The sequence below is a fragment of the Struthio camelus genome, chromosome 21 (assembly GCF_040807025.1).
Source record: "Struthio camelus isolate bStrCam1 chromosome 21, bStrCam1.hap1, whole genome shotgun sequence".
NCBI lineage: Eukaryota > Metazoa > Chordata > Aves > Struthioniformes > Struthionidae > Struthio > Struthio camelus.
In genome coordinates, this window is record NC_090962.1 from 727,382 (window position 1) to 746,276 (window position 18,895).

At 41.0% G+C, this 18,895-nt stretch overlaps 1 protein-coding gene across 2 annotated transcripts in view; it reads left to right on the plus strand.

Moving 5' to 3' along the window:
- Positions 1-18,895, plus strand: part of DNAJC11 (DnaJ heat shock protein family (Hsp40) member C11) — a 30,965-nt gene that overhangs the window by 4,604 nt on the left and 7,466 nt on the right. For both annotated transcript variants that reach the window (XM_068916231.1, XM_068916233.1), the window contains 10 exons: positions 544-617; positions 1,784-1,885; positions 11,838-11,966; positions 12,683-12,805; positions 13,625-13,698; positions 15,523-15,712; positions 16,127-16,212; positions 16,702-16,818; positions 17,820-17,975; positions 18,259-18,328. In XM_068916231.1, the coding sequence (XP_068772332.1) occupies positions 544-617; positions 1,784-1,885; positions 11,838-11,966; positions 12,683-12,805; positions 13,625-13,698; positions 15,523-15,712; positions 16,127-16,212; positions 16,702-16,818; positions 17,820-17,975; positions 18,259-18,328 (1,121 nt within the window). The remainder of the gene's footprint in view (positions 1-543; positions 618-1,783; positions 1,886-11,837; positions 11,967-12,682; positions 12,806-13,624; positions 13,699-15,522; positions 15,713-16,126; positions 16,213-16,701; positions 16,819-17,819; positions 17,976-18,258; positions 18,329-18,895) is intronic.

The window sequence follows — 18,895 nt, forward strand, 5'->3', positions numbered from 1 at the left end:
GTGGAGAACAAGTAAGTAATCTGGGAGAACAAATGGTTCTGTACCAAAAAGGGGGGGGGGGGGGGGCGGACAAGGATGATGAGGGCAATCGAAGACAGGGAGCCAAACACTAAGGAGCTAACTTTGAGAGCTAGTCAGAGGTAGACCTCGTTCTTCCTTAGAAAGTCTTCAGGGACTGCTGTCATCAAATTGCTAATAATCCCATTGATTGTTAGAATGCTTGTGTCACTCTTCAGTCATAACAAGCAATTTTAAAAAACCCTGCTGTATATTCAAGTGGTCCACGTGTCTCTTTCATGTTCTTTTCATTTTTTGATTTTAAAGGTATGAAACAAAGGAAATATGTTGGATAGAAAAGTCCAACTGTTCTATTAGTATAGCATGTGAAAAGTTTAAAGGAAGTTGATGTAAAAATTGGATGGGACTATAGAGCAATGTTACATATTTCCAGGATCTATGCTTGAATTTCAAGTAACACTAGTGTGTTGGCATGAAATTTGAGAAGACCAAGAACTGAATTCTCTCATGTCTCTTATTTTGCAGTGCTTAGTGATCCACAGACCAGAGCCATCTATGACATATATGGGAGGAGAGGACTGGAAATGGAAGGTTGGGAGGTGAGAGAAATTTAGCACCTTAAAGCCTATGGAATTGATTAAATCCAGCTTTATCTGCAATTCTTGTTGTAACATCAAACTGCAGTGAGCCCTTGATGCCTGTTTGAAGGCATTCTTGTTTAAAATTTTCTATCTGTCTCTCTCTATTGGAATACCGTGATGGATATTAAAGGAATAATTGTTTTTCTTTCCTTGAGGAGAGAATAATAAATCTAACATTCAGAGTTCCCTAACAGGATGTTACTGTGACAAGCAACATCTTTCTGAGACAAATGCATCATTACTGTCCATCCTGTCTCATGAAATCTTTCATCTGAAAATTTTTTTTAGTGTCAGCTGGCCTCCAAGTCTGACTTTTTTTTTCCTTTTCTTTTTTTTTTTGGGGGGGTGGGGAGGGGATGACATCTGTAAGGTGCTATGAAAGAGAACTTATCCATTCCTCCGTTCCTGGCCTTCCTACTGTGAAGTCTCCTGACTGACCTAGTCTTAGTTGATTATATTAGGTTGCTTCCTGCCAAATCTTAATTTATTGGGTCAGGTCACTACCAAGATCAAGTTTGTGGTCAGTAGCAAGAAATACAGAGTAGTGGCAGCATGAAACGGGCCTTTCTGACCTGGTTATTGCCTACTTAATTTTATTTTGAAGAGCCAAATCCAATACCTTTTCCATGAGTAAGTGTAGCCATACCTGTTTAAGATCCTCATTCACTGAGACACTCAAGTTAAACAGATGTGAATCAGGTTATACCACTGTAGCGTAAAAATCGCAAAGCTCTCACTCAGTTTACCTCATGCCAGGCTTTCAGTCATTTTCATATGTCATGTCTACACCTACTTGATAAGTGAATGGATAGCTATTGGTAATGGCTGCACTATAGTTCTTGTCCTTGTGGTGGGAAAGCTACTTGCCCTAGTGTTTTCAAGGGAGTGGAAAGAACAAGAACACTTCACTTCTCTCAGAGCACGTCTGCCATTCAGTCTTGCCCAGGTGTTTGGTTCCAAACTCTGAGTACTGAAACTCATGCCAAGTGGTGCTTGTGGCAGCAGCGTGAGGGACAAGGTGTTAGAGCAGCAAGAGCGTCAGTGACCCTTGTTTCCATCAGCGAGTAAATACCCTGGATATCCTCTTTTTGGTAACGGTTAGTTTTCAATTTATTTTTGAGTAGGTTGTGGAAAGGAAGAGAACTCCAGCTGAAATCAGAGAAGAATTTGAGCGTTTGCAGAGAGAGAGGGAAGAGAGAAGACTGCAGCAGCGAACTAATCCAAAGGTAAGCAGGGACTTCATGCCTGTTTCAAAAGGGAATCCTTAAATTATTTGAAATATGAAAGGTGGTGGGATAAGTCTAGTAAATAACCCCTCAGGCATCCACTCTTGAATAAGAAATTTATGTGAAAAATGTAGGGAAAAATAGCTAATTCTTTGAACGATGCTCCTCTGTAAAATATGTGGTTTCTTCTTTCTGTTGAAACATGTAGAAACAAAAAAAAAGGTTTTAAGCAACTTTAAGGAAACATTCGTAATACTGAGTCTTTTATGAATCCTTTCCAAATATTCCAAGTAAAATAAGACTCCCTACAGGTTTTCCCTTCTACACTGCAGTAGCATCACAACAAGGCAGACATAAATTCAAACACATCTTTGAATCCAAACAAAAAGACAAAGCGGCTACTGAACCAGCGGAGTAGTGAAAGTCTTCTGGCTGGAGCACAGAGAGCAAAATCAACCTGAACAGGACTGGGATCTTGCCAGCTTCACAGTTAGTGCCAGTTTTAAGAAGGCGTTGTAGTGCCCTTATAATGAGCATCATTACTGAGTGCCTCGTTCTCATCTCTCCGTCTGAGCAGCAGTAAACTGCCCCTAAATGACTCACCTCACTCCTGAATCTTGGCTGTTTAAAGATAATCAAGAATACGGTGGTGAGGAAGATGTTCTCGAAGTAGCATTGCAGGGGGGAGAGGTGGAAGCGATGATCGACCACTGCTTTCTCTTTCGCTTGCTGTGACTGGGATACTCCAATAATTTAGAATGCTAATGGTTTTGCCAGGCTCTTGGCGTGATAAACACACTAGGCAAACCAAGGTTTTGTCAGGATTACCACTGAGTAAGGTTTGAAAGCTTTTTAAGTCCCAAAACTCGTTTGCCATGCAGTGAATCGCAGTATCCAACAGTTGGATCTACAGTCCCCGATGTGTTTGTAGTTTAGTCTACCTGAATGCTGTCTAGATTTAAGGGGGAGAGGGGCCTCCTTAAAATATCCAAAACCATTTTTTGCAGTTGTTTTGAAATAATAGATTTCTTTTATGCAGTATAGAAACGGTCTGCGATGGGAAACCTTAATTTCCCTCTCTGCATCCCAAAGTAACCATGCAGATATTTGTTGCAATTTGTGCAGACAAAGAAACATTTTCTGTCTTGAAAAAAATTCTGTAATGAGAAAACAACTTTTGTTTTATGTATAAATGCTCTTGGTAGGAAACTGGGTATCCCCAGAGCTCTAACTAGAAAATTGCAGTCAACACGGATTCTGCATTCTGAAGCACTAAAAGCACAGATGGCTTTAGTGTTTTGGTGGCTTTGAAACAGGAGGACTGTTGTGTCATTGTATCCATGCATGGACTTCTAAAATGTTGCAGCATAATTTGGGTATCACGAGAAACAAATTACCAGATGATGTAACCAATGATAATGTTGTTTTTTTAAGGTTGCTGGTGTTTACATGATCAGTGGTTTCAAATCATGATTTTTTTTCTAAGTGGACAGAAGTGTGGGAATACTTGTGTTTAAGACTGTATCAGAGAAATGTTGGTCTGAGAAGACTTGTAATGTTTAGAGATATTCCCGTTGGCACAGACTTTGGATCTGTGCTGGTTTTAGCAAAGCATATTGACTACTATAGATCACCAGGCTGTTGTGGATAGTGCGTGGATATTAAGGACTTGCTTGTACTGAAAGGTTAAATAAGCATAAGGTGACATGTAAATATCAAGCACGTGGACAGCCAGAGCGCACGTTCACTATCTCTGTACCAGGCCAGGGTGAGGGAAAACAAAACAAAACACCAAAAAACAAAACCCAAAAAAGCAGAGCAAATAGAGCCTTTCCATAAAAGTTTTTAGCTCTCTAAAAGCCCACCCCTCTTACCCCCAATTATTTCATCAATTGAGTGTTTAGTAGCTGTACTTTATTGCGTCATTACCTATGAGGGTGATGCAGTCCTAGGTGTAGTTTATCAGCAAAGAGAACATTAGAAGGCTTGCAAGATCTGATAGAAAATGGCAAAAACAGGATGTCACATTTACAGGTCCCTTTAATGGAGGGGGAGCGGTTTGAAGAAATAAGGTGAAGTCTATATGACTGCCATTTTTGCTTTTGGGACACCTTTCTCTTTTTAATTAAACTTTGTATTGAGATAGTTTCTTGTTATTGTACTTTTTTCCTAATCCACATAATAGAATTTTGTGAGGAGGGACTGGCTTTATATAATGTATCAATATATCATGTAGCTTTCCACTCACTGTACCAGAGCCTGTTGGTTTGGCCTGGACACTAATCTGTGTGTCTGGCCTGTCTTAAAGAAAAATCATAGTAGAGGTAATTGTTGCATTTGCAGCTTTAGCAGCGTGTTAGCTGTCAGAGTATTCACCCTTCCTCACCTCTCTATAGCTCTCCTCTTCCTTTGCAGGATTGTGATAGTGAGCAGTCACATGCTCTGAATACTGAGGTTTCTTACACTGTTGAATAATAGTTTGTGCTGTGCCCACCCCCACGGGACAAAACAGTTTTACAATATCTAATTAAATTTTTATGGCAGGTTTTTTTTTTTTCATTTTACCTGTATTATTAATGGGAAAGTGAATTAAAATAATCACAAAAATAGTTCGTAACATACAGGAGCCTGCTAATTATATCCAGTCTGTGGAACACTATGCGTCTGTGACATTTGTACCGAAGGGTATGCTTTCTGAAGAAACCTTCTTGTTTACTGAATAAGTTTAGTTTCTGTGGGAGCTTTCCTTACTCAGGTTCCAGTATTTGAATGGATACAGCCTACCCTTTCCCCCATTCTATCCAAAAATCTTAACTTCTGTTTTAAGTAAGTACTGGAAAAATGAAATCTAAGTCCAGGTAAAGTGACTCCTTAACTTATCTGGGACACTTCTATTTTCCCCCAACCCCTCTTGAAGCAACGATGTCTTTGGGGCAGGTAGCTGCGTCAGATATTATTGTTATTTAGCGCCCACCTAAGGAAGGAGACCTGGGAAGTGCATTCGTGAAAGGCGTCAGAGGATCTTGCCATCCCTTGAGATTATTTTGGTCGAGATTATGGAGAAAAATAAGCTTTGACTAGAAGCTGAGGTAAAAAGGGGTGCAGCAGTCAAACTGCATCAGGCAGGAGGATTGTCAACTGTGACTTCTAAGTGATCCCATTTGCTCTTTTTAAACTGCCTTTTTGATCTGTTCACAGCATTTTTCCAGGCAGGAAGGGATTTCTGGATGCCATAAAACGGAGCAAGTTGAAAAGTCTCTGCTGGAGACGAGGGTGACTGGGGGCAGATGGATCTTCTGGGAGAGGGATGTAGGCACGGTTACCTTCACATAAGGCTTCTCAGTGACTTCAGGAATTTGACATTTTATCTGGGTGTCTCGCTGCGGTTCGAAGCAGTAAAAAGTGGAGCTGCATTGTAAGCCTCAGCCTCTGTGTCCTGTGATAAAATTAGCCATCTGGGTGTTTACAGCAGTTGCTTATTGGCAGTCTATGGAAATGTCTCTCTAGGCAGTGTTCCTGTGGAATTAAGTAGCACAGCTGTGATCATTTCATATGAGAACGCAAGTTATTTTAAAATTTCCAACATTTTGTTAGCTCTATAAAATGGTGCCAGCAAAATAAAGTATTTCTAACCAGAAATGTTGAGCAATAACCAGATGGAGGCAATTTGGCAGGTTTCAAATTGGGTCTATTATTTGCTTTTAGAGCTTTGTTTTTGCTTTTAAAGATGCGCAGAAGGGTTGGAAAGTTGATTGCTTGGTTTGAGAAGAACTGCTTCCTGTTCACAGAAATTAAATCCTGTAATTTTCCTGCTGTGTAAGGTCCAGATTTAAGAAATATAGGTCCCTCAAGGCCTAACCTTGTGCAGCTTCCTTATGTCACCTTCCAGAAAGGAAATCCATAAGGAGAAAGACAAGGAGGGAGCAGATTTTTCTCAGGTATGTCTCTTAATTCCCTTTTAAACTGATGCTCCTGGCCTTTATTTCACCATTTTTCCAGAATCGAGACATTCTGATAGACCTGTATGTTACACGGGTTACCTGGAATTGCATCAGAGCTTGGAAAGATCCCAATTAGTTCAAACAGAACAAAAACCTCTCCTTCCTAGCGATCATGCTACTCTACCTGGAAGCATGACTTGCAGACAAGTTTCTACTGCAGCACTTTTTCCTTTAATGGGAAATTTCAGCTAGAAAGAGTATTCAACAGCCCAGGTTACAGTATACAAAGTGTTGTGATACAGATGTTTCTGGAGTATACTCTGAATTTACTTTTTGCCTGACTGGTACTTTAAGCAAATTCGTAAATTTTTTTCTTCCTTCTTTTTTCTTAATTTACATTTTTTGCCCCGTTTAGATCTATCTGGAAAAGGATTGATATATTCCATTGTCGTACAATCTATTAATCAGTAAGACGAATCAAAGGAAATTGTGTCTTTAAATTTAACCGTCAGCTTCAAAATGCTGCAGAACAGTTCTGGTCCAAGGCAGATCTTCCAATTTTATTATTCTGGTTTAATGAACTATACTGGTTCATTGCGGAGCAGAGTATTAAATGTAGGATTGTTTTTTGGTGTTTCGTTTTCTGTCTCTCAGGCACTTTTGGTTTGGCTCCTTGACCTTGTAACACAGTGTCTGCCACCTGGATTACTACAGTCCTTCATGAGCTGTTTTATTGTTTCTCGATTTTCTTTTACAACCAGCTGTTGCACAGATTCTCTCTCTTGCTGTCTCTGTTTATAGAAGCGGCTATCGTCCCAATTTAGTAGATGCAATTCCCAGGAACAGATTACATTTTACAGGAAAGCTTATACTAGAAATATTTTTTTAATCGTTTGGCACATTCCTTGTGAAATTATTTAATTAAAATCCCTTTTTTTTTAAAAGAAAAATAACAATGATGGAATTTTATATTAGAACAAAGTTGAAAAATAGGCACATAAGCCTTGTATGAAAAAAAGCAATTTCCTTTGCACTAATTGGCAATAGCAACAGATGTGTGAGACGTTCCTTGCAAATATTTTTGCAGAAATAAGTTATCCTGAGCTGAGTTTTCTCTTTTGCATGACAGCAATACAGACAAACTTTTAACTTATCTCAGTCTTTTTCTATGGAAGTAATGTGATTCTTGAAGTCTGAAATGCAGTAAATGTATTACGTACGAGCCATCCTAACGTTTGTAGCAAGAGTGATTCAGGGACTTTCTGTCATCTGTCCTTTTATCTCTACAATTATTACTATTTTTTGTAAGTGTTATTGCCCAGGTGTCTTCCCTGCTTGCTTTGTAAATAGTTACTGCCTCCAGGACTTTGCGTATCTGGCAGTGCTTGGGCACGTGTAACACTATCACCTGCAAGAGGGAGAGAGGTTTTAGTCCGACCTGTTTGTTTTTAATGGGCTCCTCCAACATCTTGAATTTTTTATTATGGCGGCCATATGCGTGTGAGGGACGTTTATGTCATCAGCAGCTGGAGAGAGGACATACTCATTTTCTGTGCTAGGTTGATCTGGAAGGCTGCTCACAGCCAGAAGCTGGTTTGTATGCTCTTCTTGGCTTGCACCTTAGAGTAAACAGCCCAACATCAACATCCAAAACCTAGCCAGCTGATTCAGAAGACTGGAGTAATTTAGGTTGTCTGCTGTTTCTGTTCTGCTGTGTAAACTTGGAAATCAATACATTTAATTATACCCTCACCAAGAGGAAGAGGTGAAACCTCAGTCTGGTGTTGTGGCTTCAAGAGTGTTTATATACGCAGCACAGATTTTGCTTGCAAAAGAGCCAGACCTTGCCAAGTGGGACAGTTCTCTGTTGTGGAAATCCAAGAAGAGTTAGAGAAGATTGAATGCAATTCAGCCACTCCTCTGGCTTTGCTGAAGGGAGAGCACTAGGGAGCACACGCCTTCTTTCCTCTAGCCGCAGTGGAAGGGAGTCTGTGCCTGATTGCATGTCCTGCTAAGTGTATGAGAAGTTGTGATTTTTTGATAGATGCTTTTTTTTGAATCCAAAGGCTAAGATCTTCTCTAACCTATAGTGAGTGGAGTGGTTCTCTCAGTAATCTGTTGTCTTCCATACTATACTGTTGCATTTTACTTAATAATATTTCTTGCCTGCAGTAGTAACAGGCAAGAAGATCATCGATATATAGTACCAATAGCAGTCTGGTGTGTAAGGCTTCCATTCAGAAGTAATTTTATTTTCTTGGTTGATTCTAAGGATTCTCTCTTACAGTTTTGGTAGGTTACAGTGCTTCAAGACACTGAGTACACCTGATTTTGTCCAAAAAGCGTTACCAGGAAGAGGCAAGGAAGGGTATGAAAGTTCCTCCTGTTTTATGATGTATTTATAGCCACCTTCTTAAAGGTTCCATCTGGCTTGAATCCTCAACTTCTGGGCATAGAGGAGGTTAACAGGGAGAGCCAGGTGTTAGCCCCAGTATTTATCATATCTGGCTTTAATTTCTAACATCTTTCCCAAGTGATAAGAAAGGGGACAGCTAGCTATCTTGTCTGATAGGAAGATGTGAAATGGTTTGCTGAGTGAATCAGTCCTTCAAAGGAAAAGAGTACAGCTGACTTAAAAGAAAGAATTCCAACAAATTAGCTGTTGTTAGAGACTGTTTTTTATTCAGAGGATTGGTAAATAAAGTTTGTTTGTTTGTCTGTTTGTTTTAAGAATTTCAGGTAATAGTTCTGATGGTTCTGTAACTGTTATCCAACTTCCTGCCCTGCTGAGTTGATGCACTTGGCAGCATGTTGCTGTGTGTGCAAAGCCAACTTCTGAAGACAGCTTGTACACCTTTTTCCTGCTGATCCTACCTTAGAGAGGGCTTTTTCTTTTCCAATGGTCTGCGCAGGTGGCTGGTAAGGAGTTATGAGCAGCAGCGGTCTCCTCTCTACTATCCGGTGGCATAGGGGTGCTGTTCTCTGGGAATATTTTTAACATTACCATCTGCTACTTTTCCTGTGCTTGTGCTTGAGCCAGTTTCCTTGCCAGGACCTATAGGTTTCTGAGGGTGACTTCACCTGCTTGGCAGGACGTAAAATATCTTTGCAGAATCCACTGCTTGGTAAAAGGCAACTAAACAGAAGATCTCCTGAGCAGTTGGGGAGAGGCAGCATAGGGAGGGAACTGAGAGGCTCCTTTCCCCTGAGTAGATCTTGCAGATTTTCCTGAACAGATGCAGGTGTTGTCATTTGAATTTCTCTGTTTTCACCGAGAGAAATATTTGTTTTAACATTCATGGATGTGAAAAGGGAAGCCATGAAATTAGAATATGAAAGAAATGTTGAAAGAAATGAAATTAATAAATTTCAGGAATATATTTGGGCCTGGATACATATTTACAAAGAGTCCAAGCACCATGATTGCTGGATGGAGGAGGGAGTTATTTACTTTGTGTCATAATTCTTTTATTTACTGTGCCTTCAAACCACCTCGGTAAGTTGTTCTTCCTCTTCGTTAATGGTTATTCTCCTGTTTATAGGAGTGCTACACTGGGTCAGAGGACACGTGGAGATAAAGTCTAGAGTGTAGTAACTAACAAAGGAGAGGGGACGAAAAGGGTGAGAAGAGCGTAAAGAGAGGCTGCAGAAAGCCATAAATAGCAAGGAAACGACTTGAGGAAATGTGAATTTTGATGGCTTCCTTAGAAAGGTCAAGTGGGTGATCTTCCTATGAGTTATAAGAAAAATACACTTTAGGTTGAAAGAACATTGAATTTTCTCTCTCTCTCTTTTAATAATGAATTTCTATGGTAATCCCACACTTTAAAAAGAAAACACTATGGTTAGTATTGCTGCTCTAGTACTGTGCTAGGTCTGCATGGTCAGGCTGTGAATCTGGAGCTGTGTTCAGCTTGTGAGCATCTCAAGAGTATCCCCCATGCTGAGGTTTTATTATGTATTCAGCAGTGAGGCTGAGCTGACTGCAATGATCTGAACATCTAGGTGTGAAAGGAAGCGAGCTGGAAAAAAACACTCAGGCTGCCCACCTAGAGCCTCTGTGCAGTACCCAGTCCATCCTGCAACAAAGCAATAGGTCTTCTGGGAGAGCCTCTGCCATCTCCCATCTGTGAAATGCTCCCAGAACTCCTTCTTTCCCCAACCTCCACACTATAGAAATGTATATCTGGCAGTACAAATAAACATATTACAGTAAAATGCTTTTCAGTTAGGTTGTTTTTTTTTTTTTTTTTACTATAGATTCTTGAGAAAGCTTTAGTGCTGCTTATATTCCAACCCAAGTTGAAAATACTCAAATTCAACGTGCTAACTACTTAATCTGATAACTTTTTGTTAAAAAACTTTTAACTCAGAATTTAAAGTTGCAAGTTAGCAAAGGTACTCCACTGAATGTGGCGCTGCAAAGGAAAATCCTTCCATCCTACGTCAGTTATGAAAGATCTTGGGCTTTTTCCTTTCTTGAAACAAAGAACATCAGAAAAAAATGGAAATTGTTCTCTGTTTTGTTAAAATAAATGCTTTCATATATTCAGACATATTTGACTGGTCACCCTGGAGTGCACTTACTTGAATTTCGTTGAGTGAAGTTGGCACTTTTTGTTTCCCTTTGGTTATTCAACTCGGTTGCTTTCCAGAGGGTTGGAGTAGCAGCACAGTACTGCACAGCTTCCAAGGCTGTTGGCAGTTTTGCCTGGCTTCACAGCTATTTTGGCCTCGTTTCAAGGAACAGCACAATGTATGAGAGGACTGAAAGTTAAGAAGTTGTAGCATTTGGAAAGCAGATCCTTTGAAGGTGACTTTGCGTATCATTCCTGAAAAGTGAAGTCTTCCATGTAAGTGGCAGGAGCTTGTGGTTGGCACTGCCACAAACAGAAGGGTAAGCATACTGATTTGAAGTTCAGCTGTCTTCTAAGAATCATTTTTGAACAATCGAGGTACGGTCCCTTTTGCAGAGTTCTCCTGGAAAAAATTGGACCTTTGTGTTTTAGAATATTTATCCCATTTTTGTTGTGTAAGAAATCGGAAAAAAAAGCATTAAGAAGGGGTGAGGAATCTCCACAACAATAATAAACAGTTGGAGCCAAATCAGACAGAATTACGTGCTTGTGCATGGAGGCTTTTTTCTTGCAAGTGGTATATTTTACATGAGCTGGAATGCTGTTTAATAGAGCTGTAGGGAGATTTCCAAAGTTTGTTGAAGCTATATGACTCAGAGAAAAGTCTAATCATGCCCTTTTCGGGTAAAACTCCTCTTGCAGTTAGTCTGAATGGACACAGCAGCGTGTAGCCAGACTATTTCGCTCTGGCCTAGTTTTTTTTTCTAGGAATAAGCTATAGGCATTATTTCTGTGGTTTGAGAAAGGAAATGTTTACCATTTGCTAGAAGTTTATCTTTGTCAAGGCTTTCTTCTGATTATAAGATATGAACCAGGGGAAAGACAGGGGAATGTTTGACTAATGAGGTCAGTTGTAAGTGAATGATGCAGCTCAAAACTAAGCTGTTTCAGATGATTCATAAGAAGAAAGTGTTTAGAGGCTATGTGGCCAAGTATCTTGGAGAAGATTAATTCCTAAAATACATGGATTCATCTTTAAAATAGCGGCAGGGCACAGTCAGATTTAGTTGTGGGAGAAGAAAAGAACTTGTATATGACAATGTTCTGCCTACTTCTGTTAGGTTTAACAACAGAAAAATTATCTGTTAGTATTATAAACGGTATCTCAGGTGAAAAATAAGTTTTTATCCAGTTTATTTTATGACTTGTATAGCTCCTTTAGAATTTTGTAGTCATTCAATTTTGTATGTGTCTTGAATGTGTAAGAATGCAGTTCAGAGTGGAAAAAGGAAATTATAAAACAAGAAAAATATTATGTTCTAACCTGCAATGTGTACATAAGGATGCTTTAGCCTTTTGGCCTACGTGGATGTTTGGATGCAATTGTTGGACATTTGTTAATGCTAGGGACTTGTTCCACTTGTTGCTTCTTAGGGAACAATTAGTGTTGGAATAGATGCCACTGACCTCTTTGATCGTTACGATGAAGAGTATGAAGATGTTCCAGGGAGCAGCTTTCCCCAGATTGAAATAAACAAAATGCACATATCCCAGTCCATTGAGGTAAGGGGGGGGGTGAACGCTTCTGCTGGTATGGGGCAGGGTCTGAGCTAATGAGGCACTACAGGGCAAAGCAATAGAAAAGGAAACACTGCTCAGGATTTCTCATCTTTATTTGTGGAAGGACGCAATTACCAGCACGGGTTGGGCAAAGGAGGGACAGTTCAGCAGGACTACGTGTTGATGATACAGCATGTATCTGTGAGAGCACAAGCGTGGCATTTAGGGACTGGTTTGCGTGCGACAGTGATCCTGCCTTCCTGCAGCGAGGAGGCTAAGTGATGACTGAGGACAGATATCTGAGGTAAGGGTAAGGAAAAGGAGGAGAAGGATATGGGCAAGGAAGAGGAGGAGGAGAGTTTCCCCTGTTCTAAAGAGCTGAAAAAGTTTAGCCTTGTAGTGAGATTACAAGGGCTTGCAGCTCAAGGTCAGGTCTATAAACTAGTACAGTAAAGGTATCACAGATGCTGTCTTGTACTGTAGGAATTGTCTCACTTTATGCTGCACTCTATTTTGAGTGTAGACTTAAAGTAAGCGTGGCCATGTCTGGTCCAAACACCTAGGCTTAGTGGGTAACAATCAACTGGAGAGTTACCAGCCTCCGCTACATGCTTACAGCTTCTGCAGTCATCTGCAGTATTGATTATGTCTTTGCAGAATACATATTAAATGTGTGAATCAGGATCAGATTAATTGATAACAACATGTTCATTTTCCAGGCACCACTGACTGCCACAGACACAGCGATACTGTCTGGAAACCTCTCCACCCAGAATGGAAATGGAGGCGGATCAATTAATTTTGCTCTTAGACGGGTGACATCTGCCAAGGGATGGGGAGAGGTAAGAGTACTAGCTGTTATTCTTTTTTATATCCACTCTATTTTGGGCAGCTTAAATTAGTTATCTAGTCTTTATTTTCTTGAGGGAACTTTAGCTTTGCTTCACTGAAGCTCTCTGTGCTTCAGTTTCAGAGAAAGGGGATAGTGATACTGACCTGCTTTGCAAAATGACCCGTGAAAAGAGCTCTTGGAGATTTCGGTGACAGCATTGTTTATATAGTGATACCTAATCGAACAAATTGTAGTAAATAATAGTACCAAATTACCCCCATTCTGTTTTCCTTTGAGGAAAAAGGGAAGCCTGAACCTTGTTTTTCTTACCTTTTTCCAGTTTCCATTTGGCCTTGCACTTTGGAATTTGAAAGACAACCCTTTTAGGGATCACTTGTGCTGACAGAAAGTCTGCTGTCTCCTGGGCCTTTCTGCTTTCACTGCCTGAAGCCTTCCAGGTGCCTCCCAGAGGCTGTGACCCTGCCCTCTAGGATAGTCTGCCTTTGTTTCAGAATACAGCTAGCTTTATTCATGAGTAAAGTTATAGGGAAAAATAGTTTGACTCCCAGGCAGTTATGATCCCAGTAGCTAGAAAGCCCCAGGTTACTGCCTGAGACTGGGTTTGTTTTACTCATTAAGAGCGTGCTCAGTGAGCCACCTGTTCTTATTCTGCATGCAAAGCTAGTAGAAAAGGGGTTAATGACATATGTGGTGAATATTATGCGGAAGTGCAGAACTTGTCTGTATTGTAAACCATGCTTTTTAAGTACTTTGTCATTGTTGTAAAAAAAATTTTCTTCTAACTGTTTGGCATTTTGCATTTACACAGATGGAGTTTGGAGCAGGAGACCTTCAGGGACCTCTCTTTGGTCTGAAGATATTCCGTAATCTTACACCAAGATGGTAAATATTATAAAAATGATCTAATGGTTAATACTCCACACTAATGAACTGAACAGCTTGAACTGTCTTTCATGTTAATTCTGGATTTGTTTTCTGTCTTATGAAAAAAGGTATTTCTTCTTTAGCCTTTACATAATGCTTCAGTTCTGGTGAGAATGCATGTATTCTTTTTGTATGCGTATGTGTGTTCCCTTTGTAATTGTACGTACTTCCAGATTAAGGAAGGTTTCTGTTCCCCATCCTCAGATTTGTATTCGATCTTGTCGTGAAATCATGGTACAAGAGGCATGATCTCACAGCCAGATCCATAGACGTTTGTTATGACATTGCTGCAATCAGCCGTAAAAGGATACGCATTCGCAGACTCGCAGAGGACTAACCATAGAGGCTCTTTGTATTCGGATCTGTACCACCCTCTAGAAGCGCTTACATTGTTTGAGTTAACACGTCTCTTACATTTAGTTTAAAGATACAAAATCTGCTTCATGATATGAAATTTGTATTTAGCAGAGACTTTCAGTCTTGCCTGTCAAGTTTCAGGTTTTTATAATCTTTACAGACTATTTTTAAATCTCTTGTGAAAACGTTACCGTTTTCAGAGATTATTATTGTTCCGTTTTTCCTGCTTTGGAGGAACTTTAGGGTTTCCTTTACATGCAGCTTTATTGGTGTAAAGTGCTACCTAGTGATAGAAGACGGTATGTTTCTTACTTCTGAAAACAGGATACAAAAACAACTTCTAGGTGATCAACAGACCAGTAAGATCAGCCATTTCTCAAGCTAGTTTTGTAACGAAGCATTTTGAAGCATAATTTTAAGACTGAACCGAGCTCCTTTTTGTTTCAAGAGAGAAACAGATATAAAGCAGGCATGTTTTTTGTGACATTCTTGCATCCTGCCTTAATAGAGGTTCAGTCACTAGCAGTTTTCATGAGGTTGAACTTGAATGTGACAAGCGTTAGTACAATACAAACTGCTTTGTAAAGTACTGTGAGGGTCAGAATGATGTGAGTTGGCTTTCTGCAAACTAGCAATGAGGAGCTCCTCAGGAGATTGCACTGTCTAAAGTTTTATGATTTTGTGCAACATGAGACTTAAAGCTCCCTTGAATTTCAGTCTCAGTATCTCTCGCTCTTCTGGGTCTTACGTGTGCAAGCGGGAAGTTTTGACAGCAAAAAAGGTGGCGATATGTCATAGTTTAGGGAAATAAAGCCAAATTTGCCCTTAGTTTGATGACAATTTACAAATGAATAGAAGTCTCAAGTTGCAAAGTGGAGTACAAGGTAGAGGACTGTGACTGCAGGTATGTGTTAGGATATCATAGGTGTGCAAGTAAACTCTCTTCTTTTTATATTCTCTAATTTAGCAAAAGTGCCATTCCTCATAGCTTATACTGTGGTCTTGTTCCCTCTTGGGCCCTTTAATGCTGCTTTTGGAGCTGATGCTTGGGAATTCTTAAATAACAGGGGAAGGCCTTTCCAGCAGCCAACCATATTGCCTGTACAGAAGACTAGGCCTTTATTTGCCTAGTGCAAGAAGGGCAAGGTTTTGAAGGCAGCTTGCTATGTTGGCTGCAGTGTTACTGCATAGATCAATAAACTAGGGCATGAGCCTGCTCTTCTGGGGGATGCTGTGGCCAGAACAGCCTAAATTAGTTTTGAGTTTCCCCTGAAAACCTCAAGCATCATACTCTTCACAAGATAGTCTCTGCGTATTCAGCAAATGCTTCTTATTTCCTGCACACCACGGCTCCTGGGCGAGAGTCTGAGGCTAGCTGGGGAGTTCGTGTTTCACCACTGATGAAGCTTTCCTTATCTCTCCTAGTTTCATCACTACAAACTGTGCTCTGCAGTTTTCATCCCGTGGGATCCGCCCAGGCCTCACCACAGTTCTAGCCCGCAACCTGGATAAGAACACGATGGGCTACTTACAGTGGCGGTGGGGTATCCAGTCAGCCATGAACACTAGTATTGTTCGGGATACAAAAACCAGCCATTTCACGGTAGCGTTACAGGTGAGAACCTTGTCGCTGTATGCAGCGGACAGTAGTTACTACCCTGTGTGAGAGAAATATTTTAGCTTTTCCTTTCCAGCCATATTTTGGCTTGGGGCTTAAGAAGATAAAGGAGCAGTTCATACTGTCTCCATGAACATCTAGCTTTGGTAACCAGCAGCATTTAACAGAGCACTACGCTATGTACCCAACATTGTGACAGCTAACGTGGAACAACTTAGATTAGGGGTAGGAAGCACAATGCAGACTGCACAAAGCACAATGCAGACTGCACAGGTCGCAAGCTGTGACAAGTAAGTGACAGACATCGCAATATTTTCTGTGTCATTTAAAAGATAAGAAAGAAGATTTGGGGAAATGTTCAGCTGTGGCTGAGGATGCATTTTTCATAAACTTGCGCCTTTTGCGTTTCAGCTGGGAATCCCCCATTCTTTCATGATGGTCAGTTACCAGCATAAGTTTCAGGATGAAGATCAAACACGAGTGAAAGGTTCTCTCAAGTAAGTCTGCGAAGGGATAATTACACTGTTCATGCCTTGAAGAGTATGCCCTTTTCTGCTATCAGAGGCCTTGCTGGTTCTAATCAAAGGTTTCTGTTGTCTTTGGGAATCTGCTTTTCTTTAATTGTGTCTGCTAAGCAGCTGAAGTGAATGTCTTGGAGAATTAACTCTGTGTACCCCTTCAGCTGAGCAGAACTGAGAATACCGGTAGGCCTGATACCTCTTATGTCATCACTGATAACAAAGTAGTCTGCTTATTGCTCTACAAGCTGAAAAAGCTACTGTCTTGCAGTCTCTTTACTACTCTACCAGCTGAAAAGGCTACTGTCTTGTGGATACACAGTGACTCTTCCAGTAGCCACCACCCACTGCACACAATGCATTTGTTACATAATTTGTTTGCTGCAAAATTACACTGAACAGGGTTGCAGTAAAGAGAAATTCAGGAGTCTTCCCTGGTCTTACTGGGTGTTGGTTCTGTCATTCTAGGGCAGGTTTCTTTGGGACCATAGTGGAGTATGGCGCAGAGAGGAAGATTTCCAGACACAGCGTTCTAGGAGCCACCGTCAGCGTTGGTGTTCCCCAGGGAGTGTCTTTGAAAATCAAGTCAGTTCAAGATTATAACTGTAGATTGCAGAGACTGACCATAATCTGCATTGTTCTATTTCCAGTATTCAGGTGGGAAAGTCCCAGTCTTAGGGTAATACAGGTATATTGATAAATCACTATGAAAAGGTTGCAGCTGCCCTCACCTCTTATACAAGTGGTGGCCATGTGAAGCAACGTGTGCCTTCTGCTGGTGTTACTCTGAGCCTGAACACCTCTTTCAGGACCGGTGTGTGAGTGCATCAAAATATTCTGAAAATGCAGTTTAAAGTAAGTTTGGAACATTATGGTAAGTGGATAGAAGGTTGCTGAAAATACATTTAGAAGAAGTGTGTTGAATCGCACTCCATTTCTTATGACATTGTACGTGCATACACTTGAATTAGAGAAGATTATTACTGTTAACTAAAAAATGGTTATGGTATTAATACGATGCAATTTTCACAAAGAGATACAGAACTCCTAAAGGTTATTGTACTATAGTGCATTTTTAAAATTTTGCCAGCAGAGGGCATGCCAGGACTGTAGAAACTGTAAGGACATGACGCTCTTAGTCCCAGAAGACTAATGTTTTCTAAAATACATGTTACTGTAACATGAGACAAATATTAATGCCCTTCCTTGAAGGGACATGCAGGGGTTGTGTACAGAGGCCTTTTCCAGAAGCAATTGCTTTTCTCTTGATCGTGATGTTGGTCCCTTTCCCTGGTGAAATTAATGACTAAATAAATTCTCCCAAGATTAGTAAAAGACTTTAGAACAACCAGGTACTATTGGCAACAGATGTCTGCTACTTAAAAACGTGGTTCTGGATGATGTCAGCAGTCTGCCTTACGATTGTCCTGTTCAGGTTTATCAAACTTTCACATTTATGAGCTCATCGTTCATATCTCTCCTGGTCCAGGAGTTCTTGCTGCTGCTGCTAAGTGTATTTAATGGAATGCATTAAACTCCGTTTCCTCTGATCTATCACTCTGTTGTTGTTGTTGTTGTTGTTCTAGGTTGAACAGGGCTAGCCAGACCTACTTCTTCCCTGTCCACCTAACGGATCAGCTGCTTCCCAGTGCTGTATTCTATGCCACCGTGGGACCTCTAGTTATCTATTTTGCCATGCACAGGCTAATCATTAAACCCTACCTCAGGGCACAAAAGGAGAGGTGAGTTAGCGAGACTGTGTTTGAAATACGGAGCTGGGAAGTCCTGTTCAAGTGCTTGCGGGAATCAGGTGCTAAGGTTGAGGCACTCTGTTTTGCTGTGTTGTCAATGCTACTGAGTTCTGGAAAAAGATCTTGAAAGATGGGAGGGAACCTTACAACCCAGCTCATTTGAGTGAGATTGCATGTCAGCTGTAATTAGGGTGGGTAGGTTAAGATGTGCCACTTTGTGGAGGACTTCCATTTGCTGTGTAAACCTAATGCGATGTTGACTTCCTTATGCCAGAGAGCTGGAGAAGCAAAGGGAGAGTACTGCCAGTGACATCCTTCAGAAGAAGCAGGAGGCAGAAGCTGCAGTAAGTCTCCCACGACTTCTTCACAGCTTTTTGGTATTATCATTTTATTTTGACGCCCTGTATGCTTCTGTCCTGTGGATCTGTCTGTGGAACACCTGCTGTCTGCAATGAAAGATGGGTTTAGCCAGTTCCTGCGACTTTTCAAGTCGTGTACCTTTTGTTGGAGGCAGCCTTCCAGTGGTTTGAGAGGCTTCAGCCCTTCTGAATTTCTGCACTCTCTGGGAGAAACTAGCCCCTCTCTCTTGGCTCTTTTTCCTGTTTGCCTACCTGCTTTGGCAGCTGCAGGAAGCTAGTGGGGCTCACGCAGCTCCTCTGGGGGATCTAGCAGCACCCCTACAGGAAAAGGGAACAGCTGTGCTTCACATGGCTGTCCTGGGAACAGTGCGATGAGGGAGTGGTTGGGGCATGGCAGAATGAGTTTCTGGCTGGGCAGAGGAACACAAGATGAGTTCATTTGAGTTTTGGGTGCTCTGGAAAAGCTGGAGGTTCTGTGTTGCTGGGCAGCTGGCAGGAGCTGCTGTGGCAGAAGCTAGTATTATCTCAGTAAGCCTGAGAGCCTTAAGGGGA